The 26106-nt window shown below is 34.9% G+C and overlaps 1 protein-coding gene across 3 annotated transcripts in view; it reads right to left on the bottom strand.

The window, feature by feature from the left end:
* Zswim6 (zinc finger SWIM-type containing 6) overlaps positions 1-26106 on the bottom strand; it is a 184259-nt gene that overhangs the window by 20147 nt on the left and 138006 nt on the right. For all 3 annotated transcript variants that reach the window (XM_033761020.1, XM_010626937.2, XM_033761028.1), the window contains 2 exons: positions 25328-25478; positions 2685-2864 (listed from right to left, as the gene is read on the bottom strand). In XM_033761020.1, the coding sequence (XP_033616911.1) occupies positions 2685-2864; positions 25328-25478 (331 nt within the window). The remainder of the gene's footprint in view (positions 1-2684; positions 2865-25327; positions 25479-26106) is intronic.

Below are 26106 nucleotides of genomic sequence, written 5' to 3'. Positions count from 1 at the left end.
CAAAAAAAAAAAAAAAAAAAAAAAAAAAAAAAAAAAAAACCCACAAAAAAACAATGAAGTGGGGGTCTACCAGTCGACTTGGCTCACTGTGGTACTATTAATAAAATCAAGCTGTAGATCTGATTTCATTAAAAAATAAAAATAAAAAACAACTGTTTACATGTTTATGGATGAATGTGGGAACAGGGTAAGATGTAGAGGACACATACCTGGCTTTTAACATTAGTTAGCTCTACAACAACAATAAAACTAATGGCAACAACGAAAAGCAAAATGATAACAAACAACAAATCCCAAAGCTAAATTCTCATGAAATGATATGTAATGGAAAACGAAGGCTATAATGTCCTATCATTGTCTAGGAAACACAGAAAAAAATTTGATTATACACATAAAAAATGATAAAAAAGATGTACAGTTGAAAATCTAATTTGATAAGGTATAAAAATTATAGTCAGTCTTTATCTTGGATTTCTGTGATATTTGTAATAAGACAAAAAATAAGAAAAATACCGACTGTCTTGACCCAATTTTTTGAATGATATATTTAAAAGTTTATAAAAAATTTTAAATAAAGTATATGTAAAATTAAATGAGAATTTTAGAGAAAAGGAGGAAGCTCTTAGTTTTTAAAAAATAATTAAAAATTGGCTTATTTGGTGTTTCAAGAAAGTACTCTTTCATGGTTTGTAGATGCTAATGGATTATTCATGAATTCTAAAAATATTACCTCAGCGGTGGCATGGCCTCACTAGCCCTTCAGGCTCCTTCTATGTGCAAACACATGAAATCCTGCCTATGGCCTAGGCCACATGCACTATGGTTCAGTTATAAGGGCACACTGCTGGATTCTGCTGGCCATGACGACTCTGCCCTGGAAAAGACAGTACTATAGGGGAAGAATTGGAAGGAGCATTGGACCCCCTGTGACAGACCTCAAAGAGGGTATGGATATTCTGCTAAAAGTAGGTTTCCTGGACCAGGGATTTAGCTCAGTGGTGCCGCTGCCCACCTTCCAAGTGCAAGGTCCCAGGTTCGATCCCCGATACCAAAGTAAATAAATAAACAAATAAATAAAAAAATAGGTTTACTACTGCCTTTAGGCATAAGAGTTATACATACTGCCTTTGGAATCTGCCTGGGCCAAATCACAAGTGAAATGAACTGTGGTGTCTAGAAGCTGGATCACTTCTTACCAACTTTCTAAGGCCTATAAAATATTCATGTTTAACATAATAAATGAACAGCAAAAAGAGTATGATAAAATATTATAGTGTCAGTCCCAAAAAAAGCAATGGGAAGTGAAATACGGAGGCCTCCAAGTATAAAAATAGAAGGGAATTAATGCTTGCCTATACAGATGTCAGTATACTTTTTCTAGCAATGAAGAGAATAAATGTCCAGTGGATAAACTAGAAAATTCTGAGCATCTGGAAAAAAGTTGTGGGTGGGAGGAGCTCATTTACTTAGCAATAAAGACAAGACAGATATAAATCTATCCCTGAATTCTCAAGGCATATATCTCTATGGAAAGCAGAGCCAGTCATCTTTCCCAAGTTCCAAAACTTCTTTTTGATTGGACAAGTCCCTGTGGAGTAATACATATCATTTTCTTTCTCTGTACAGACTGAAGACACTGTGCTAACATCGCATTCAAACTCAGCACAATGCCAACTCCTTAGGTGGCCACACAGAAAATGATAGTCTTCTTTTCGTATTCTTTTAATGTCACTGAATTCCCACTTTGCTTCTAACATGACTTTAAAGTCTTTCAAATTTTCTCAAAAAGGGGAAGGGCACAAAATTATGCAAATATTGTGGTGTGAATTAGTGAATGTAAATTAAGAATTTAGTTCTGAAACAGCAGAAAAAGCTAGAAAAGTAAAGCAAGGATAAGGAAGAATTGTTTAAAGATGGAAGGGACAAGCAGAACAGATGAATCCAACAGAGGGAGAAGCTGAAAACACAGGATAGAAGTGAGAGAAAGAAGTTCTTTGGGGAATGTCTGAGAGTCTTTTTTCATTGTCCCTGAAGTTGAAGGCCATGATAGACCTAATGTATGGAGGTGAGAAAAAGTATTCTAGAAAATTCTTTCCAATGAAGAATTTTCCCAGTCCAAATGCCAAGAGCATACCATGCCCCTCAGTCCAGCAATTAAAATTTTCTTTCCTGATTTCTAAATCTAAGAATTTTTAATCACAGGGTTCCAAATATAAGCCAACAGATATAAACTCATAGCTCCACAAGCTTGTTTTTTTCCTTAACAAAGTAATATACTGCCACCCTACTTTCTAATTCTTTAAATTAAAATTCAAAGTATCATTAATGGACCATTTTAACTCATACTGACTAATGTGTTAGGAGTATATCTATCTATACTCTGAAAATATTTTTAAAAGAATGCAAAGGCCTCAGGTAGAATTAAAATACATACACACATTCACAGTCAAAACATATTAAGTCCTTGAGTTACAGTAGGTTTTAAAGTGGATAAAATCAGGCCGGGGATTTAGCTCAGCGGTTCGGTGGCCTGTCTCGCAAGCGCAAGGACCTTAGTTCAATCCCCAGTACCAAAAAAGAAAAGTGGATAAAATCATTTTCCCATACATTATTTTAAGTTACCATCATAAACACATGCAGGATGAAGTTCAAACAAGCTGAGTGGAACATTACTGTGGACTCACCTTGGTTGGCATTTGCACCCTGAGGCAGAGCATTGGTTAAGTTGGGTAATTCACTGCCATGATTTCCATCTTCCCATGGACAGACATCAACACTGTTCCACTTTTTCAGCTGCTTTAGCCAGCTGGCTTTCTGTTCTAACTTGCAGTGGGGGTTTAGAACTATACACATCCACAGAGCACCTATAGAAAGAAATTTTCAAAAATTAGAAAAACAGCTAAACACAAACTACTCTGACATTTTTATAACTCAATTCTCTCAATGGAAATCATAAATGTAATACAGAATTTAATGGGAGGACAACAGAGCCTGAATTGGATGGAATAAAAGCCCATGTACTATTATACATAAAGATGAAATATATTTCACAAATGTTAATTGTAATCACATTCCTACTTGTATAACACTATGACCATCAATGATGTCAACTTTAAAGGATTAAGAAAGGCCTAACAAGCTGGGTATGGTGGTGCAAGCCTATAATTCCAGCATTTAAGAGGCTGAAGAAGATCACAGAAAGTTTGAGGTTAGCCTGGGCTACATAGTCAATTCCTGGCTAGCCAGAACTACAGTGAGACTTTGTCTCAAAAAGCTCCCCACCCACCGCCACAAAAAAAAAGCTTAACAGATTAGAACCTACTCCAGAGTGCTCCATTAAGCCCCTTCTGCCAGGATGTTTCTGTGTTGGAACCAGATGACTAAGGACTAAACCTCCCCAAACCATGAGCTAAACTGTATTATATCTAGCAAAGGTAAATATAACACAGATATTTTAGACAAAAACATTAATAAAACGTAGAACACTAAGGTTGAATCTACAAAGTCTATACATTGATGCTGTAATATATCATTCCAAATAGTTCTGCATAGAAATTGTTTTCATTTCCTAAAATTGTTTATTTTTACTGTAAAATAATAAGGGCAATGTGGAAAAAATACCTTTTTAGTCTCCTCACAAAAATTTTAACTTTATTATGCTTATGAATTAGTATCCATAGATGTCTGTGTATATCAATGGAATACAAATAGTTTTGGGTAAAAAGAAAGTCAGTAAAATAGATCTTTTAAAAATAAAATCCACACACCAGTAATGGTGGTACACACCTGTAATCCTAGGCTGAAGCAGCAGGACTGCTTTGAATTCAAGGCCTACCTGTGTTATATAGTGAGCTTTAAGCCAGCTTGAACTACAAAGTGAGACCTTATCTCAAAACAGAAGAAAAAAAAAAAGAGAGAGAGAGAGAAGAAAACAATTAACTTAAACAAAAAACTTATTCTTCACTAAGCAACTTAACTAAGAACTAATATTTTTCATAATAAAATCACTGCATGTAGGTCTTACTATGCATAAGTATTAATCAAAATTTTACTTTTTCAAAGGAAAAGCAATAATGAATTGAAAAGGAATAATATAATTTGGACATTGATAAATTTATTTTTCTTTTCTACATTCTTCAAAGAATTAATTCAAACAAATATTTCAGAAATTTTAAAGTCCAAGTTATAATTAATAATGATACCAATAAAGCCACAATATTTTTTCTTTGAAATGGTAAATGTAAATCTGTGTGTTTTCATCAGCTGTGTTACCCACGTGAATAATAAAAATAGGAATGATCACTTTGTTGTAAAACTCCATGAGATGTTTTACATTCTTTCACAAAGCGTCTGATATTTAAATATCAAATACATTTTACCAGCATAAACTAAAAGTGGTCACAAACTATCTAAGCCAAAGATTAACAATATACATTTCTATATTTTATTTATTTTAAAAAGTTTTTTCTTTTATTGAGTTTACTGGTACATTTTAGGTATATAGTACAGTTACATTCGTTATTGAGATCTTGTACCTTTACATGACAGGTGGTCTTGGTTCTCATTTTTTTCCCTCGTCCCTGCTACATTTCTGTATTTTAAAATGCTGACAAAAAACTAACCATGCTCAATTAAGATGAAGCAAGACCACCATAGACTGTATCTACCAATCATTACAAGCAAAAATTGCAGACAAAAATTCAAAAAGCAACAATAACCTGAGGACTCTGAGAAGTAAACAACAGAAAGCAGGAGAGGGGAAACACAACATGAAAAAGTAACCCATACCAGTATCATTTGCTACTACCCGCCCCACCCACTTGCTTGTGGCTATGACATAAGACTACTCTAAGCCCATTCAGGTAACTGTAAGTGGTACCCACAGCAAAAAGTTGTGAAAAAATTCATTTAGCTGGTAAAGATCCTGGGAAAAGGCAACCCCCAACTTGGAGACAGAGAGTCAGAGGAATCTCAAGGGCTGGTCACATCTCACATGGTTCTGACAGGACCAAAGCAATATAGTCAAGAAGACTTTGAAAACTACTTATTGGAACTGTCACCCAAAGATGGTGAAAAAAATTATGATCTGAATCTACTCTGGTTGATTGATTTAAATTTTTAAAAAATCTCCAGAGGATTTTAATAGAAACCAGACTCCCACAATGCAATTTGCAAAATATCCAGGATCTAATATTAATTAGCTTAAAAAGAAACAGAAAAATATGACCACTTCTCAAGGGGAAAGTCAACAGGCAGCTATTAAACTATGTTCTATAAGATAAAGATAAATACCATTTAAAAATATAAAGGCAGTTCTTAAAAAAAAGAAATACAAACTATAAAAAAGAACAGAAATTATAGAAGTGAAAAAAGTGTGTGAAATAAAAATCTCATTAAATGGTTTCAACAGCAGAATGAAGATGACAAAGGAAAAATCAGTGAACCTGAAGATAAAAACGATCTAATTTGAAGAAAAGAGAAAAACAACTAGACAACATTGAACAGAGCCTTAAAGACAAGCAGGAAAATATCAAAAGTTTAACATTTTTGATGTGTCACTGGATTCCTAAAAGATGAGAAATAGAAACATATGGGGTAAACAACAATTAGTAACTTCTCAAGTTTGGAAAATGATATTAATTTATAGATCCAGGAGGATTAGTAGACCCTAGGAAGGGTAAACTAAAACAAAAAAATAAATAAACAAACAAACCAAACTCATGCCTGAACATACTGTAATCAAGTTGCTGAAAAGCAAAGATAATGAAAAACATCTTGAAAATACAGAAAAACAAAATGCCACATGGAACTACAATCCAATTTTATTACAGATTTCTCAATGGAACTTAACAGTACAGAATACAATGAAATAATAACTAAGAGAAACTGATGTGCCAACCGAGAACTCTACAACTAGCAAAAATACCACTCAGGAATGATGGCAAAATACATTCGTTCTTGGATTAGGAAAAACACAGTACTTGTTGCTGAAATACCTGTCCTAGTAGAAATGCTAAGAGAAGTTCTTCAAAGAGAGTATCAGAAGGAAACTTAAAACTTCAGGAATATGGGAGGAGCAAAATAAATTATAAATATCTCAGTAAAAAGGCTATAATATTGTCTTTGTACTGAAGCATGGACATGTAATAGACATAACAATTATAAAAGGAAGAGAGCAAAAGTTGTTAAGACTCAACATCCTACTTGGCAAAATAATAATGAAGTAGACTGTTGAAGTGTAAGAATATTTACGGTGATACTACCAAAAAGGAAAAAAAGAAGATACAAACAAAAAGTTAAATACAAACAAAAAAATATAAACAGAAGTGAAATAGATATTAAATTAAAATAATTAAAATGACTCAATCCAAAAGAAGGTAATAAAGACAGAAGAGGGAATAAACAGAAAACACAAAATTAGATAAGAGATTTTAATTCAATAATATCAATAATTTCATAAAATATAAATGCCTAAACATAACAATTATAAGAGATAGTCAAATCAGATTAAAAACCAAGAACAAATTCTACGCTATATAAAGAAATCCATTATAAATATAATAGCTGATTTAAAAAGATGAAGAATATATACCATGAAAACACTATCAGAAAAATGACACATTATGCAATAAGTTCTCCAATAAAAAAAAAAAAACAGACTATGCCACACTCAATAAGATCTGAAATGCCTGAAACAAAAATGAAAATAACTGAAAATAGGTAAATACACAATTATATATAAAGACTTTAATACACCTTTCTCGATCACTGATAGAACAAGTACATTAAAAAATAGCAAATGCCTGAGCAACACTACAACCAATTAAATCAAACTGATATCTATAGAACGTTCCACATAACATTAAAGAAAAAACAAAAACTTACTTTTTAAAAATGTACAAAGAATAATCACCAAGACGGTTTATATTCTGGCTCATAAAATAAGCTCAGGCAAAATTTGAAAGAATGGAAACCACACAAAGTACACATTCTCTGACAATAAGATTAACCCAGAAGACAGTAGACAGGAAAATTGGGAAAACTCCTCTAGATCTGAAAATTATACAACATATTTCTAAATAATACATGTCATAGCTGGTCACAAGAGAAATAAAAAATATTTTGTACTGAAAGAATATGAAAATAAAATATATTAAAATTTGTGGTATACAGCTAAAAATATCCAGTATTAAAAGTGCTCATTTTAGAAAAAACTCAAATCAATATTATAAACATCCACCTTAAAATAGAAAAATAATGAGAAATCAAAGTTCAAGAAAGCCCAAGACCTCTCATGTAAAGGTACAAGATCCCAGGGCTCGGGATTTAGCTCAGCAGTTCGGTAGCCTGCCTTGCAAGTGCAAGGACCTGAGTTCAATCCCCGGTGCCAAAAAGAAAAGAAAAGAAAAGAAAAGATCCCAATGATGAAAGTAATTGTACTGTATACCTAAAATGTACCAATAAACTCAATAAGAGAGAGAGAGAAAAAAAAGAAAAAAACAAAGTTCAAGGAAGCAAAAGAAAGGAAATAACAGATCAGAAATCAATGAAAATAGTTAAAGAAAACAATGAAACTGAAAGCTGTTTGTTTTAAAAGAACAATGAAATTAATAAAGCTTAACAGGCTGACTGAGAAAAAGATAAGACATAAACTCTCAGTATCAGGAATAAAAAGGGGTTAACTATTACAGATCCCAAATTATAGTAAGATTTATAATTACATATAATTAAGATAAATACAGGTATTACAAGGCTAATAAGAAAATACTATTAATAACTGTATGCCCATAAATCCTACAGATAAAATAAAATGGAAAATATTCTTGAAAGACACAAACTACTAAAGTTCACTCAAGGAGGAAAAAAAACCCCAAATAATCATATATTTATTAAAGAAATTAAATTTGCAGTTAAAAGCTCCTATACTGCAGATCCAGATGGTTCCCTGGAAAAGTCTACCAAATAGTTAAGAAAGAAACAATACCAAATTCTATGTGGTATCTTCCATGTACACAAAATTCTGCTTTATTTTATGAAGCCAGCATTACCCTGATACTAAAATCAGACAAAAATATTCTCTAGTGAACATGTAAGTAAAATTCCTTTGCAAGATATTAGTACATTCAGTTAGGGAATATTACTAAAGGTAACTACAGCACAACCACATACAGTTTATGCCAGGAATGCAAGGCCGGTTCAACATTCAAATACCAATCAGCATAATTTATCCCATCAGCAGACTAAGAAAGAAAACCATACACGAAGAAAAACAGATGTAGAAAAGGCATTTGATGTTTGACAAACCTTCTTGACAAATAAAGCTCTCAGCAAATTAGAAATAAAATAGAGCTTACTTAACCTGATAAAGGACATCTGCAAAAATTTCTATAGTTAACATCATAATGGCCAAAGACCAAAGCTTTTCCACTAAGACAAAGGAGTTTAAAAATAAGACTGAGACATTAAGAGATTGGGATAATGGAATCAGAAAGTCTTATGTGTGTATAATTGGAGTACCAGAAAAAGTGAATAGGGAGAATGTAGTAGAGACAGTATATAAACATCATGACTTCAAATTTTTCAAGAACTAGAGGAAAGCATAAATTCACATATTTTGGTTGCTTTTTATCCTTCAGAAACTCCAATGAAATGTATATTTGATGCTAAAGCACTTTTGGCTTTTACACACAAAATATCAGGTGTTCTTGCAAGTCATATAACCTCAAAAAACTCTCTGAAACATTTCCAAATGCTTTCTTAGAGGTGGACTACCCTTCACGACAAAGCCACTGTTGTTGACTTAGGATGAGGATATGAACATTTGACCTACCATGATCAGATATCTCCATTTCCAAGGTGCTTTAGGAGAGTACTTAAAATAACTCAGACCAAAGATTGCTTTGTGAAATTTAATTTTAACTCTTGAAACCAGTGATATTCAACAGATATAGCTGTTAGAACCAAATGCACACCACTTTTGCAATGATACAGTATGAAATTCCATTAAATTCAGAGGCCTCGTAGATTCAAATCAGTGCTGTAAGTTTATTGCTCTTTCCTCTTGTGCTTCTCTGTTCCATGTAGCACTCCTGCTTGAGACATCTAAATTAGTATATTATGTTGCTCAAAAGCTGCTGTTTCTACCACGTGTGAACCTTTAATTTAACAGTCTTGTTGAGAGAGCATATTAAGTGGGGCTTCCTGAGCGGAACAGGTTCCATATCTACTTTTGAACCAGCTTATCTATAAATATTTATAAATTTGGAAAAACCTAGTAAAAAACTCCCTTTAATTACAACATACTTTTTTTTTATGACTATGGAGGAGATATTACATAGGTTTGTCATTAGGGCCTACAGATATTAAACAAAATAACTGCAGAACAAAATGACACAATTCAATTTACACACATATACACACAAAATGTATGTGTAAATATATACATGATCATGCTAATATAAAAGGTTAGTGATTTTATAATCTATATTTCTAATATGAGGAGTTTTTAGGTTTGCCATGGATTATTGTTAGCAAAAACTTATTTTCCAAAAAAAAGTAATAACATAAAAAAAATTTTAAAGAACTTATCATTTCTATTCAGCATTGCACTGAAAGTTTTAGCCAGGCCAATAAAGCAAAAAAAGCACATTAAAAGTATAGACTGGAAAGGAGAACATGAATGAAACATGGAAAGGAGTTGTACACAGACAACTACCTACAAACAAAGTGCCTAGAACTAATACTAAAGTCACATATAAAAGTTTAAAGCCAAAACGAAAACGAAAACAAAAAGACCTTGCAAATTTATATGCTAAATAGGAATAAGTGGAAATCAGGAAAATACTATTTAGCACCAAAAAGGAAAAAAAAAATACTTGGCTTACAACTCTATCAAAACATGTGCAGCATCTGTTACGTTTAAAATGATTACACATTAATGAAGTAATCAAAGACAATCTTTCTAAAAAGTGGAAAGTTAGGTTAATAGATTAGAATACTCAGAGTTGTTGATACATAATTTATTCTCAAATTATTCTATAAAATAAACAAAACGAGAATGGAAATAGAATAATCAGAACAATTTTAAAGGACAAAGGCAGAATCAGAAAAAGGAAAGTGCAGGACTCCAGAGTACTTGAATTAAAGACTCAATAAAGTTACAGTAATCAAACCAATATAGCATTGTCAGAAAGGCACAATAATCAATGGGACAGAATATCAAATTCAGAAAAAAATCTACACAAATATGGTCAATTCAAGGTTCAAAGTCAATTTAATAGAGAAAAATCTTTTCAAATTAATCATGTAAAAGAAGAAATCTAAATTCATATACACCACATACCTTATTAAATAATTAACTCAATATGGTTCACAGACCTAAATATAAAGTTTAAGTTTCTGGAAAAAAATAGGAAAATAACCCTTGGGTTAGGCAAAAATAATATTAGGCACAGCATCAAAAGCATAATGCTCACCACCTGCCTCACAAGGTCCAGAGTTCGATCTCCGGCAAAAAAAAAAAAAAAAAAAAAAAAAAGCATGATGTATGAAAAAAAAATAATGAAATAGGCCTGGACAAAAATTAAAAACTTTTGCTCTACAAAACACAAGAGAATACAAGGTTATGGACTGGTAGAAAATATGTACAACTCATATACTGTACATAATAAAGGACTATAATGCAGAATAAGTAAAACTGTCTCAAAACTTAGTAAAAAAAAAGAAAAAAGAAATGGACAAAACCAAAATGATGTGCATCTAGCCATGAAAAGACATGGAGAAAAGGTACATGAGTACTAAATGAAAAAGGCCAATCTGAAAAAACTGCATATTATGTGATTTAACACTCTGGAAAAGGCGAAACTGGAGAAAAAAAAATGTATAAGCAGCTCTCAAGAATGAGAGGGCAGAAAGGGACGAATAGGTGGAGCACAGGAGATTTCTTAAATTCATTTTTTAATACTCAGGATGGTATTACAATGGTGGATATATGTCATTATACACTCACCCAAGCCTATCACATGTAGAATACCAAGAATGAATTACTCTGAGTAATAACTATGCCTCGATGTAGGATTATTAATTGTAACTATGTAATGCATTCTGGTGGGAGGATATGCATCAGTGGAGACAGGTAGTATATGGGAAATCTCCATTCAATTTTTCTGTGAAACTAAAAAAAAAAAAAATAAAGTTTCTTTTTAAGAAAGGGGAAAACAATTTAGAAAGACATTTCTCCAAAAAATATAAAAATGGTAGAGAAAACACAAAAGATGGTCAACTACAGAAACAAATATACTCAACCCTGTGAATCATGAGGATAATGTAGATTAACATCACAATGAGCTACTGCTACACATATATTATAATGGCAACTATAAGGGAAAAGCATTTTAAATCTGATAATAACTGCTGGCAAGTACATACAGTAACTGAAATGCTTACAATTGCTGCCGGGAGGGTAAACAATCTGAATATCCTCCAGTTGGTGAATGGATAAGCAAACTGATACATTTATGCAAGGGAATTTGATTCTGCTGTAACAAAAACTAAACCTTTGATATATACATGATATCTCAAATGCACTCTGCCACGTGAAGGGAGCCAGGATTGAGATGCAATGCTCCCACCTCTGTTACTCAATTTACAAAATATTGTGGAAAAAACAAAAGTAAAGGGACTGAGAATAGGTCTGTGCCTTGCTAGAGGTGGAATGTAGGTGACAAGAGTTAACTACAAAGTATTTGGGGAGAGGGTGATAGAATCTTCTCTGCCTTGTCATGGTGGTTATGCAACTACATCCATTTGTTCAAACTCAAAATGCACACTAAAATATTTTCATGCTTGTATTTCACAAGTATAGTATATATTTTATAATTTTAAAAATTAAATAATCACTATTACAGTTAATAGCTATCATTTATTGGGTGCCTGCTACATACTACAAGTTATATATTTAGGGCTTTAGAACTATTTATCATTAACTCAATAATCAGAATTATTACTGCTATTTTAAAGATGAATGTTTCAGTCCACTCAGGTTTCCATAACAACAATATGAATTGGGTGTCTTAAAACACTTACTCTCCTATCAGTTCTGAAGGCTGGGAAGTCCAAAATCAAGGTGCCAGCAGATTTGATGTTCAATAAGGACCTGTACCTCACACAGTCCATAGGACCTTGCTGCTGTTTCAAAACAGCGCGAACAATTTCTTTCAGCCCCTTTTCACAGGGCACCAATTCCATTCCTGACCTAACTACCTCCTAATACTCTCAGTCTGGGAATTAGAAATTCAACCATCTGCATTGGGGAGGGTGTCACAAACATTCCAACCAGAGCAGTGAGAAGTGAATAGGTGGAGGTCTTAAAAGGAAATCCTAAATATTCTTGTCAATTTAATGATTTCTATGACTTTGAGGGAAAAAAATCCATAAAACTCATGTTAGAATTTGGTGCTTACATTTCTCTAATTAGAAAATTTTCATTTTGAAGATGAGAAAAATTTTTAGAAAAGCAAGCCCTTATTACTTTGCCTGTTACATTCTTTTATCGCTTACCTCCCTAGAGAGGTTTTATCCTTAAAGGGTGTTCTTAATGTTAGTTTCTAGCTCAGAACCATAATAGATATGGTCTTTTATCTTTACAATCATCTCTACAAAAGCTGTAATTAGCCTTAATAACCAAGTTAACCAAAATGAGTAAGTCATTTTCCAAATTTTATTAATTCACAGCCCTACTTTGGGCATTTATCTCCTTTCCCTCCAACAAGCCTGAAATATTGGTAGTTTTAAAAATAAAGCTCTTTGATGATTAAACACTTTATTCACCTGTGAAATATTAACCCTTTTAAGGATTTTCTCAAAAACAGGATAGAGAACTTGATGAGAAGTCAGCATTTTCAGCAATTAGCAGAGGACCTGGTAGCACATAAAAGTATGATAATGCAGTTATTATGTGAATGTGCATCATTTCAGAATGATCTAGGGCATATTCCAGCCCCAGTTTTTATCTATACCCATTGTACTTTCACTCTTCCTACCCACCACTATGCCTAATCTGAGCTCAGTGATTTTAGTTGTAACACAAGGCAAAGTAAACCAAAAACTAGGAAGGCAGTTCTCTGAAGGAAAAACAGGCATTTTCCACCTAAGATAAATGGTTCTAATCTACTTGGTCTAATCTACGTGGTCTTCAATCTGTTCATATCCTATAACAGACCAAGCAAGGAAGCAGAACATAACACATCTAAAAGCCTTTCGATTACTTCTGCATTCCAGCAAAAGCAGAATGCCAGTGGATGTGAACCTATGCAATCAGCAAATGTGGGCAACATAAGCTAACTCGGCATTCCCCACCAGTTTTCCATCAAATGTTTTAGTGTACAAATGGTTACCACCATTCTGTCCCACCTCAAACACACACACACACACACACACACTAAGAATTATCCAGCCCAAATGCGCGCACACACACATACACACATATGTACATGTGCATTTATATATATGTGAATGTTGCTAGTTACAACAATGGAACTAAAACAAACCACTCAACAGATAAGTAGAGCTGTAAGTCAAGAAAAACAGACATTATAAAAATTTAATAGTGTAAAAGGTATCCCAACACACACTGCAGAATTAAGTGCTGGTTTGTATGCTAATTTTTACCCCTTCAAGGAAAATCCTAACAATATCAAGTAACACATGTTGGATTTTAATTAGATGCTACATTTAAAGTTTTAAATGTCTATCTTTAGGGTACAGAGATTGCTCTAACATTACTAAAAGTGAATGGCATCTACACTTATTTACCCGACAATAACTGCTGCCATTTATTCAATCTTTACCCATTAACCCTGTCTAAATATTTTATATATTATCACATTTCACTCTCACAGAACCAAACAAGCAAGCAATTTAAAAGCACTACCTTGTGGATAAGAAAACCCGAGGTTCTGAAAGAAGCAGAAAAGTGAGAGAGGCTATTACAGTGAACTAGGCGCTGGTACAGGGTTCATGTTCTCCCAAAAGCAATAATCTTAAATACTAGGGTATTTGTGATTCTATCCGGCTTATGTGGTCATAAAGTTCTTTGTAAGTTAGGAATTAAATATGCATTTTAGTCTTTTGACAGAATCATTTTATTCTTATTTCAGTGTATAATAAAACATTATCTAAAATCATGAAGTAGTCTTAAATGTACAGCTAATAAACTAACCCTGTCTTTGTTTTAATCATATGTTTTCACATACTTGGAACATGTCTCTCTCTCATACAGAAAAGTACACCCAACAAAAAAAACGCAGGCTCATCTAAAAAGAGCCTAATTAAACAAAACAAAACTGCATTTTTCAGGACTGACAGGCATAGCAAATAAGTAATTTCACTGTAGATTAAAACAGCAGATAAATGATCAAAAGCTCATTTTATGATTCAAGATTGATTATTCAAGTCAAAAGAAATCTGTTTTTCCTGAAAACATTACAATCGGCTCTGTTAGAGTTAAGTCTACGTCAGCATTTCTGGGATAATGCATGCGTATGTGACCGAGTGTGCTTTCTGCCTGGTGCAGTGTATTGCTGGGTAAAGCGTTATGATTTGTGGCTGAATAAATCATCTCACCATTCTATTGTTAGCCCCGCAGTCAATAAAAGCTGTTTTTTAAGATCTTTCTTCTTCATGGTTTTTTGTTAATATAAAATCAATTCAGTAATTAAAAGCTACACATTTTTATGGGGTGTTATTCTGGGAAGAGATGGATTACTGTAATTAATATAAAATAGTATTTTTACATTTTATAATACAAATTATATTTTCTTTACACATTTTTTTAAAAGACACCCCTGGAAATATCTATAAATGTCGCTCTTCTCCCTATTGAAAGTAGGGAGTAAGGGTAGGTCAATGAAAGACAAAACAGGAAGACAACCAACACTACCTTCTTTAATGGGAAAAATAAGAAATGTCAATGTTTTCTTTTTCTTTGTCACAAATGCATAAAAATGAAGGCTGTTGTATGGAAAGTTTAATTTCTACTTTTTAATACAATGTCTATGCTTACGAATGCAGGCAAAGCACAACAATCATTTGGTGTTTGCAAAAGTTCAACAGATACAAACAACTCATAATATTTACCACATTTATTTTTTTCTCAGAGACTATTATAATAGTCTAGAATTTTATGCATGATCTAATTATCTAATTATACTTATTTTGGGGTTATGAAATGCCTAATTGCTATCACAAACAGGAGATCACTGGCATAATTAGCTGTGGTAGCAAAACTATACTCACAAAATATCTTGGGTCAAACCACACTAAAACTGCGACCCTAATTATATAGTATTGTTCACAGTATAGTGAAGTCTTAATACCAAGTCACTCCATGTCTCGAAAATAAGTTTAACTGGTAAAAACATTCGCCTTAAATTGATATGCTAGTTTTTAATTCATTAAAACATTTCTGGAAAAATTTCAAAATAAAACTTCAGGGATACTAAAAAAAAAGCTTTGAGATTGTCCAAGTTAAGTAGGGCTGAATTCTCAACTGGCACACAACTGATTATCATTTCACTATGCTCTGTAAAAATTTTAAAGTAAAATAGCTATCTTTGGTTTGTTATCAAGAAAGAAAAATAGACTACAGATATTCTAAAGCAGTTAACTGGTACCCTGAATAATGTTCCTCTGGGCAAACCTGTGGCCCTTAAGTACTCAACAGTCTTCTCATCCCATTTAATTTGTCAGTGCTGTGGGGTCAACATGAAGGATTGATCAAAAACAGCTTGGCCTCATTAGGAGCCTGGTTCCAAAGTAGATCACAAGTGCTAGCTTCTCCATTCCTCAAACACCCTTCTTCTTTTCAAAGGAAATAAGGAGGGAAGGAAAAGACAGAAAAAAAAATCAAAGAGAAGACAGAAAGCACAGTGGAAGATGATTACATATAAGCACAGAAAGGGAAGTCCTACAGTGAAAACACTGTTCATGTATGAGTCATTCACTGGCTACTTAACCAAGCCAACTTCATAATGGTCTTGTCTCTAAGTCTATATAAACTTGTTTACAAAAAGACTCAACTGATTCAAAAGAGCATCTTAAATGTAACTTGTTTCATTTTAGTGTATAAAATGTTCCAGATCTATCCTCAAATTTTTTGGAATCAAGTCCTACATACAGTACCTCATTTCTACAGTTGTCTTAGGCTTAGACTTTCTTTTGTTTTGCATTTATTTATTGTTTCTAGACTAGAGTATAAATTCTCCAATAGTATTAGTACCTACCACAGGGCACTACAAATAGTGGGTACATAATACTCTTCTTGCTGTTCTAATAAAGCACACAATAGTCCATCTTGCACATTTATTCATAAGCACTTCCTCGAGCCACTAGTATAAAGACTCCCACTGCATTTAGCAAGCAAGCCAATTTAGCACAGAAGACAATCAAAAGCCTTACTGAAAAAAATCAAATCATTATTATTCTAGAGTATCATATGAAAATAAATACTTTTACACTATATTTGTGTGAGACACTCCAAAGAAAAAGGGATTCTTACAGCATTCTGTCATAATGGAACTGCAGGTTTTATTCATAAAACCAATTTTTTTAACTCACTGACTTTTCTGTGTTCAGAAAGAATGTAGGATGGGTGTTGGGTTTCTTGGAGAACAGAATGTTTCATTTTGCTCTAATTCATTCTATTACTGAATTAAACTTTGATGTATTGGTCTTGACAAGTGCTTCATGCTGATTGTATTGTGTATGATAGTATAATCACTCCCCATGCATTTCCCACTGGCTGGCTGATTAATGCAATAGATTACCTGCAGCACTGATGGCAAGGGGGAATCAGTGCCCTTCTGTACTTTAAACTGTTTGTATTTCAGTGTGCGTATGCATTCATGCACACAAAGGTACCTATGAATATCTTTCACAGGGACAGACAAAAGGCTGGATAAAGCAGAAAGGCAGGAAGAGAAAATTGTTTAGATTAATGTCTTTCAATTGTTTACTATCAGAAATGTACGTTTTAACACCTCTAAGCAGGTATCTAGTATTATACTTTATTCATTTTTTTTTGTTTTGGTTCACCAAAACACCAACTTTATGCCACGGACATTTTTTCACTTTTATGGGAAAAATAACTTTTTAAAAAACTATATTAAACCAGGTGTGGTGGTGCACACCTGTAATCCCAGCACTCAGGAGGATGAGGCAGGAGGATTGCTGAGTTCCAGACCAGCCTGGGTGACACAGTGAGTTCCTGTTAAGTCTCAACTACATAGTGAGACCCTGTCTCAAAAAACCAAAAAACTGTGTTAGGTTCAGTGTTTTAATTAGAAGGGACTGGGGAAAAAGGTGAGATGAAAGGAAGAATGGCTATAAAATTACCTTCAATGCCCCAATACAAAGATAGCAAATGACAACAAAACTATTACATATAATGAGTGGTTTAATCTCTAGCATTAGATGGTCTACATAATGAGTCAATCTGTTATAGTGAACAGGCTGCAGGGTATGCTAAATTCATCAGTAATGTATGTTTAAGGACAGAAGAGGACTTTTGGATTCTTGGACATCATTTTTCCAAGCAAACTTTTTTTCTCTCACTTTCAAGTTTATTTTTTTCCCAAGTGCCCTGTATGGGATCCTCTTCTCCAAACCTTGCTCATCCACAAAGAAACTGTGCTTTTTGAGTCTTTATATGATGTACTGAAGCAAATTCTTGCTCGGAATAAATGGGTATGAGAAGCATGACCTAGAACAGTGGTGGTGAACCTTCTGGAGACCAAGTGCTCAAACTGCAACACAAACTCACTTATCTATTGCAAAATGCCAACACAGTTAAACCTGAATACCAATGTTTTAGTTTAGAAAAAAATGACTCATACACTTGACTTTGGTGCCAATAGAAAGGGCCCTGTGTGCCCACTGCACCACGTGTGCGACAGGTTTGCCACCACTGTCCTACAGTCAACAGGGTCTAGATGGTCATGGATCAAAATCAGAGAGATCTGGATTTCTACTGCAGAGGTTAACTTTGCAAGAGAAAGCAAAGAGACTGGAGTAAACCACATTTCAACAACTACTGTCACTACAGTTGGCTGTTTTGTCAGCAGGTTAAAGTCTGAGAAACAGCCGAAGACCAATTATTAACTCACTCAAGCAAGTTAATGTTAGAAACCACTGATATTTTACTACAGAGGCTCTATTCTTAATTTAGCATTGTGCCTTCTTCCCCTACAGCATACAAGAGAAAGTTAGTCATTGCTTGCCATGCTTCTAAGATTGACTATTGAAAAGCCCACTGCAGACAGTGACTACCAAGTACACATTTTTAATCTCAGATTCTTGTCCCAGAAACATGTTTGCAGAGGAAAGCCTAGCACACGATACAGTAAAAGCCACACTACTTTGGTCAGTATGCTCTTCTACCGCCTACCTCCATAGGGGCTCTACTGGCCAGGATCTGCACACCCCGGTCTAAGGACAACCATTTCTCTCTTTGCTCTGGGTTTCTTTCCCCTTAGGAGCCCACCTTAGTTTAAGGTAACAATGGTAGCATTTGTGAAGCAGTGAGCTGCCCTTTAGCTTCCCCTTCTTTCACTCTAGCTCCTGGTATCCCTGATGCCCCCAAAAGGCTTTGGGAATCCAGGATGGTTTAAAATGAGGCTTCTCAAATCTTAAATTGTATACTGCCACTTCTGGATAAGAAATAGTGAAAGAGCGATTGCCTAGGCCTGTCTCTCTTCATTCTCTCTCCCCACTCCCAACCTCCTCTTTACCTTGATAGCACTCTAAAGCAACCTAGCAAGGAGACTCCCCTCACCAGATTTCCCTTCTATGGCTATTTCTGGAGGGAAAGTATAGTACTAACTCTTAGGAAGCAGGAAAGGCCAATTAAGAACTTTTCTATAAATTATTTGAGGGGAAAAGGACCAACCTGAGATCCCTATTAGCCCCTAATGTGAGAAGAGTATCTACTAACAATGGACTCATGTTACAGACAGAAAGATAACATAAAACAAAGGAACCGAGACCCATTCTTGGTACATATAATGCCTTTGGCACATTTCATAAATATGACAACTATGAAGTGTATCACGTAGCCAACTCTCCATGGTCTATAATTAGAACAGAGTTTTATAAAAACACACATATTATCTACATTTGTTACAAATTATCTAATAGATACCTAAATAATTTAGATAATGAATGCCACTAAGAATCTCCAATTGTTTAGGAAACAGAACAACTGTAAAGATTTCTTTTAGTCTTAAGAATCTACTATTTTCGGACTGGGGGTTTATTAGTTCAGTGGTGTTGCCATCTGGCTCGCAAGTGCAACGTGCTGAGTTTGATCCCTGGTACCAAAAAAAGAAAGAAAAGAAAAGAATCTCCTATTTTCTATTACTACATTCAATTTTTCCTCTATTTCTGCTTTTCCCTTTATAGGGTCCTGATTGGACCATTAAACACTAGAAGATTCAGCTTATAGCAAAGAACAGGTACTATTATTACACAGGAAGTATTTATCACAAGTTTGCTCACAGAGAAGTTCCCATTTTCTATTTTGGCTAACTTCTGACCCAAACTAGAAACCACTCTACCTTATACCAAGAAGCAGAGGATAAACTCCTCTTTCCATCCCCACAATGGTACAGAACTAAGGGGCTTCTAACCCAAGAATACAGAGTTCTTAGTTTCAAGAAACAGAAAGCAGGGGACTACCCAAACAGAAGGAAACTGGGCCTTGGTAATGAGGAGTCAGCAGCAGACCAGCAATCTGAGAGCAGGGCTGGAAAGAAGCAAAGACTGTATGGAGACAGAGTTCTGAGAAACAGAAGCAAACTGGGACAGGAGCACACACTCCATTCTAGAGCAGGACAGCCATGTGCAGGAAAGGGCTGCAGAGCCCACAGACCTTGAGAGATCAGCAAGTGCTGGCAACTCTGTTATTATTAGGGAAGGGTATGGGCCAGGGCAAAGATAATGAGCTATAAATGGGCCCTTACCAAAGGGGCCCTGGGCCGGGGATTTAGCTCAGTGGTTCTGCAGTCTGCCTTATAAGCTCAAGGACCTGAGTTCCACCCTCAGTACCGTAAATAAATAAATAAGTAAACCAATAACCAAAGGGGCCTAGACAATGAGATCATTCCCTTGCTGAATCCCATCTGCAGCATGCAGTTATCTGTATTTATGACAAGTTGAAGTTATTATATAATATCAGTAGCATATATTTGGCTATTTTCCATCAATGTGTTTGTTTGCTCAAAGAATCTGCAGTTGAGTCCCTGTAAACACAGATGCAGATGGGCGACCACACTGGACTAGGTAAACTCAGCGACTACTGCACCCAGGATGGGGGCACCATGAGTAGGCAGACAAGTCAGACCAGCTTTTCCACTGCCACTTAGGCAAGCTACACTCTGCCTCTGCTCTGCACAGAAAGACCATGCAGAGAGGCATTTAAAAGTCATTTAAAATAAACTGATGATATTCTCTATTTTGGTGGTTATGTTCTTACTCTGTTACTGTGACATCAGGCAAGTACTCTAGTCTCTTTTACTTCAGTTTTCTTGGCTGTAAAATTAGGGCTAGTAACTGGCCCCTGTCCCTACTTTCTAGAATTGTTTTAAGGGTTAAGTAAATTAAGGTGTGTAGCTAAGTGTGGTTGTGCATGCCTGCAATCCCAGAACATGGGAGGCCAAGGAAGGAAAATCTCCGCCAAGTTCAGGGCCACCCTGGGTTACACAGTGAGTTCGAGGCTGGCCTGAACTGCATAGAGAATTCTGCCTCAAAAAACAAAACAAAACAAAAAATACATGGAACTAAGTACTTAACACAGTGCCTGACAACATTGGTGACTGTGTTATCATAAGCACCTGGAATAAAAAAGGAAATAAACCAAATCAAAAATATATATACAGTTCCTATGATGTCTGTCATCTCTTTCCCCTTCCTCTCCTTTTAAGTAATAATGAAAACAATACATAGACTGAAATTTTCAAAGACAGTATTTTTAGTAATAAATTTCAAGCTTGTATAACCATCTACACTGAACTCATCCCTGTTTTGCTCACGCTGTCTCTTCTTTCTGGAGTATCAGCACTGTAACTCACCTCTGCATATCTCCTAAATCCATATTAAGTTCAGTCTGTACACAGCTTTGCACTAATTTGCAATGTAATTTGTAATGAAATTACTTTATCGAAATCTCAATTCATTACAACTTTTCTAATTTATCATGTCTGCTAGCATTTCCATCTCTATACCCTCCATACTGTCAGTGCCACCACCAACACTAAAATCAAATATCTAATTTATTCCTGCGGACACAGCAAGTGATTAACACATACTGATGGAAAGATCACAATAAGATTACTAGACAGAAAGGTTAAGAAGGTGCCAATAACTGTATGTAGTGGTAAAGCTGTATTTTCCTTTGGCCCAGAGGGAGACAAACTGGTAGGTGGCAAGCAATCCCTGATATACCATTCATTAGGACTACATTCTGTACTGACAGCTATCTGAGAGTTTCCAAGTTCACACTGACATCTTGCTGCTGCAAGGGAGTTCTGGGAATTGCTGTTTTCCCCTTTGCACTAGCAAAGAGCTAACTCCTTACATGGCAAACCACTTTGGAATGCTTTCTAGTTCTCAAGGAGAAGCAGTTACTCCTCAGCCATTCATGAACCTCCAACAACTTAAAAGGTAGTAAGCCTAAGTTGGAATTTACCATGGAAACAAAGGGCCTCAAAACAGTGGGGGAGTTGAGAAATATAAGATAGTGTTCCTCAGAGATTTCTTCACAATTACCTCGCTAGCAGAATCTTTAGAAATTTATTTCTGGCTATACACAAAGACTCTCCAAGAGCATCATTTTGAATATATGACTTATGTATATGTTTTCCACTTTATTCAAAAGTAATTAAAAATTTTTCATATTTGTAATACTGAATAGTGACATTCATTTTGCTAAATTATTGCATGCATATAACCTATCTACAAAAAATAGATAAATGAATTAAAAATTTTAAAAAGGATTTGCATATAAATTTTATATTACCGTTGTTTTGTATTTTATTTAAAATAAAGCTTCAATTAAAAAAAGAATATTGGTAGGTTTAGAAGGTATTTGTGTCTGGGAAGACAGATGGGACAGCATTCTGGATGCATGGAGCAGGTAATTTTTCATATTTTGCAATAAATGTGGTCCTGCAAGAACACATTGTTACATTTATCCCCATTCCAAGTGCCGTGAGCCTGTACACCACACAATTTAGCACCCTAACCTGGAAATCGTAACTGCTGCTTAATTACAAGAGGTCAAACTAACCATAGAATGCAATGCTAACAAGAAAAAAAAATCTGACTACAGCTATTTTTGCTCACACAGAGTTAGGACCTCTAATGAGAAGATTTAAAAAGAATTCCGAGAGACAGCATGTCGTTCTTATGCACTGAGTGAGTAGAGCCCAGTGCAGCACGTCCCCTGTGGTGGCAGCCCATCTTCTCCCTAGGACACAGGATTTAGATTTAGATGCTGGAAAGCAATGCACATAAGTCAGCTCAGAGAGAAAGTTAAGGTTTAAAAGTAGAGGAAACCCATATAATACTTAAAATCAAATTTAAAAAATTTTTCTTGGTGATAAAACTGTAATTAAATCTTATTTAACTGTTTCCTCTAATGACATCCATTTTAATTAGGTTTTAATAGACTGGCAGCCACAACCTATAGTTTTATGAAGCAAAGTAAAATTACAGTCTAGGAAGACATTTAAGAAAAGAGACCCATCAACGCAGATGAGAGGTTACAATCTATCCCTAAAGACCCCCACAGTAATTAAGTGTGCTGAACAGAGAGCCATTCAGGCTAACAGTAGGTGTGCTCACCACCAATCAGCACTGAGTTCTTTGAAATCCAAGAGTTATTTCTGGGATTTGCCTTCCAGAAAATATGCATATCACTGAATAAAGACTGCAACTGTAGGGGTGTGTGTCCTATAGTTTCTACCAAATGTACAGCCTCTATCCTATTACAATGGGTCTTTCTGTCTTCAGTTTGTAATGTATACTTTTTTTTACAATGGGTTATGACATATTATTCATCATGAGAATACCGTCACGTTTGAGAAAATGAACATCATGTACAGAAAGTAAAATTAATACCTGAAAAACTGATTCCTGTAACAAGATAAATGCATCCACTGATGAGATGCATTAAACAAGATCTTAATAGTACGCATCTGTATGTATTTCATACTATATTATGAAAACCAGGGAGTAAATCACACAAATTAACTCAGACCAAATGAATATCACAGGCACTTATATTAGAAAAGAAAAACAGAAAAATCAGTCTCTGAGTTAGCTGGAAGATAGGGAAAGAGATGAGCCTGTGGCTACCACAAATATGTTTGCATATATTTATTTGAAAGGGAGAAAGTTAAAATGAATGTGTTCTTTTTAAAACAAGTTTTGAAATACCAACAACTTAAAATTTTCATAAATCACATATAATGAGAATGTTAGAAAGAGATATCTGGCCCTATGAAAAAGATTTTGTAATTTTCCGGCTGACAATGTGATGGCTCCATCTCCCTTTGCCAAGAAGCAGAGTTACTTGGCTAAGATACTCTCACTTACACACTTTCGTCAGATGAAGGCTTTCATGCCAGGAATCTTTTTTTTCTTCCTGGTGTGTTGGCCACTGCCAGAAATGGACCCTTCGAATCCACTGGTGCTAAGGAGTTAAGCATCTGAGATTTAATTTAACAGTTTCAGCTTTATTAAGCTGTCACAGAGCAGCCCCACTTTGATAACAGTAGCTGCTCCAATTATGGCTTGGTTTAGGGTTGACAAGTATAATGATTCATTCGTGGCACATGAGAAGCAATAAAAGGTTGTTTTGCATTACAGCTTTAAAAATGTGGGCACTTTTTTCATTTAATTTGTCACTTAGCTTTTGCTAAGAGGACATTTAAATTGCAGTAAGAGGCAAATGGGGCTTTTAGTTTAAATGTAATCCCCATATTTAAATGATCTGTAATGGTGCAGTGTTGGAGTGGGAACACTATTGTCTCACAGTGGGTCCTGATGGTGACATGTGACATTTGTATTCAGGTCCTGTATTATCCATGTGGCTAAAGGGCTTCCAATTTCATTTCACAGCCAGAAGCCTGCAGAAAACACCAATTAACTTGCAGATCCCATTTGCCGACAAAACTCAGCCTCTTCTCAATGTCTGGCATCTGGCAGTGCTCAGCATTTAATTCCAAAGCAGAGCCTTGAAGCAATGTGAGCCCTGTGTAGGGGCACAAAGTCAAATTCCCCCATTTTATTAAGCAGCAAAAGCCTTTCCTTTGTAGTCTAGAAGGAACTTTTAGTTAATTTTTTGGTGAATGAATATTAAGATGTGATAATGATTGTTCTACATGGGATTCTTCACAGAACTTAGATCCCATTAAAATGGCAAGTGACCTCTGTTTGCCATTACAGTACACAGAAGAATTTCTAACAGTTTAATAAAGATTTTGCGGTGGAGCAGACAAAATGTTATTTGTGTTCTTCATCCTGGTCTGAAAAGTAGTCCTTAGAGAGCATGACTAGAGTCAGCTGGCAAAAACTTCCACCCAATGAGAATTTGCACTTTTTACTGAGGGTTGAGGTATATAATTTTCAAGACCCACTTGGTAAAGTGAGATTAACTATGGATTAAATGTGAACAATGCAAATTTTGACTATGTCACTTGTTCTGTTTTTGGAAACCAGAAATATTCAGGTGGTATTTTCCAAATCGGTTATTTATAATTCTATGTTTTCTAAGCACTAAAGCTCTTTTTTTTTCCTTACATGGTCCCTTTTCATTGGAGTTGCTTAATGCCAACTAACCAATTCAACATGTACTACAAAGTTACAAAACTGAAGAGGATTTACTTGGAAAGGAAACCATTCTGTAGTCTACAAAAATATTTTTTAAACTATGTACTTAAACGCTTGCATTATCTAACACCACACTGTGTGCCCCCAAACATCATTCCAACCCATAAAATTATTAAACAACTAGGTTAAAATAATCTTTCGCCCATCTATTTAAAGGTAGATACCCGCACTTACTCTCCTCAAGAAAAGGCAACTCCCCCCAAATCCTGCCAAGGCTGTTTTCTGAAAATGCTAGCTCAAGTCCTCATTCTTCCTATTCTTCTAATATTGGCAACAAGTTCATGGACTTTCTTCAGCAATACTGTAACTATGTTCTTAAAACATTCAACTGTGGTCTTTCTCCATATACAACTCAATGGTAATTGGTAGGAAGCATATTTACCCAGCTCATCCCAGAGCTGCCTGTATTTGTCAGTCATCGCAGTGCCTTGCTGCCTCCAAAGTGACAGGCGAGGGTCAGCCATGAATTGCTCTGTTATCAAGGTCAACATACGGGCTCCATTGGAATCCCTCATCTTCAACATCTCCCGCACCTAGAGGGGAAAGCAGACCTTTAGAAAAATGTTCAAAAAACCACCAACCCCCTCAAACCAAAACAGCAGTACAAGAGACAAGCCATTTTCCCTTTATTCTGTGTGTGTAAGAGACAGAAGAAACCTTTTCATCAACCCTTAAGCAAAGAGCAGTTAAAATGTGATCTCTATCCTAAGTCCCAATTTAATGAAAGAAATGACCATTGGCTATGTTTAGAAACCATATGATGAAAGTTACTCTTACTTTGTAATTTCATAAAATTTTTGGTTTTGCTTTACACATCTGATTAAAGTAAATGCTTAAACTGTGTTTCATATGTTTGATGGAAACAAAATTTTTGAGGCCTCCAAAGTATCTCTCTTATCGAAACAAAGTAGACTCTGTGGTCAAGATTAGATTGCAACAACATAGATGAGGAGGTAATATTTTTAAAGCAACATGAAAATGTTAATGGATTTTTTGAAACATAATTTCATATACCATACAATTCATCAATTCAAGGGGCCAGGGATTCAGCTCAGTGGTTCTGCTGCCTGCCTTGCAAACACAGAGACCTGAGTTTGATTCCTGGTACAAACAAAAAAAGAATTCCATAATTCATCAATTCAAAGTGTACAGTTTTTTTTG

Source organism: Fukomys damarensis, unplaced genomic scaffold, assembly GCF_012274545.1.
Source record: "Fukomys damarensis isolate Sample0158 unplaced genomic scaffold, DMR_v1.0_HiC HiC_scaffold_1, whole genome shotgun sequence".
Taxonomy (NCBI): domain Eukaryota; kingdom Metazoa; phylum Chordata; class Mammalia; order Rodentia; family Bathyergidae; genus Fukomys; species Fukomys damarensis.
This window is presented reverse-complemented; position numbering and strand designations above follow the sequence as displayed.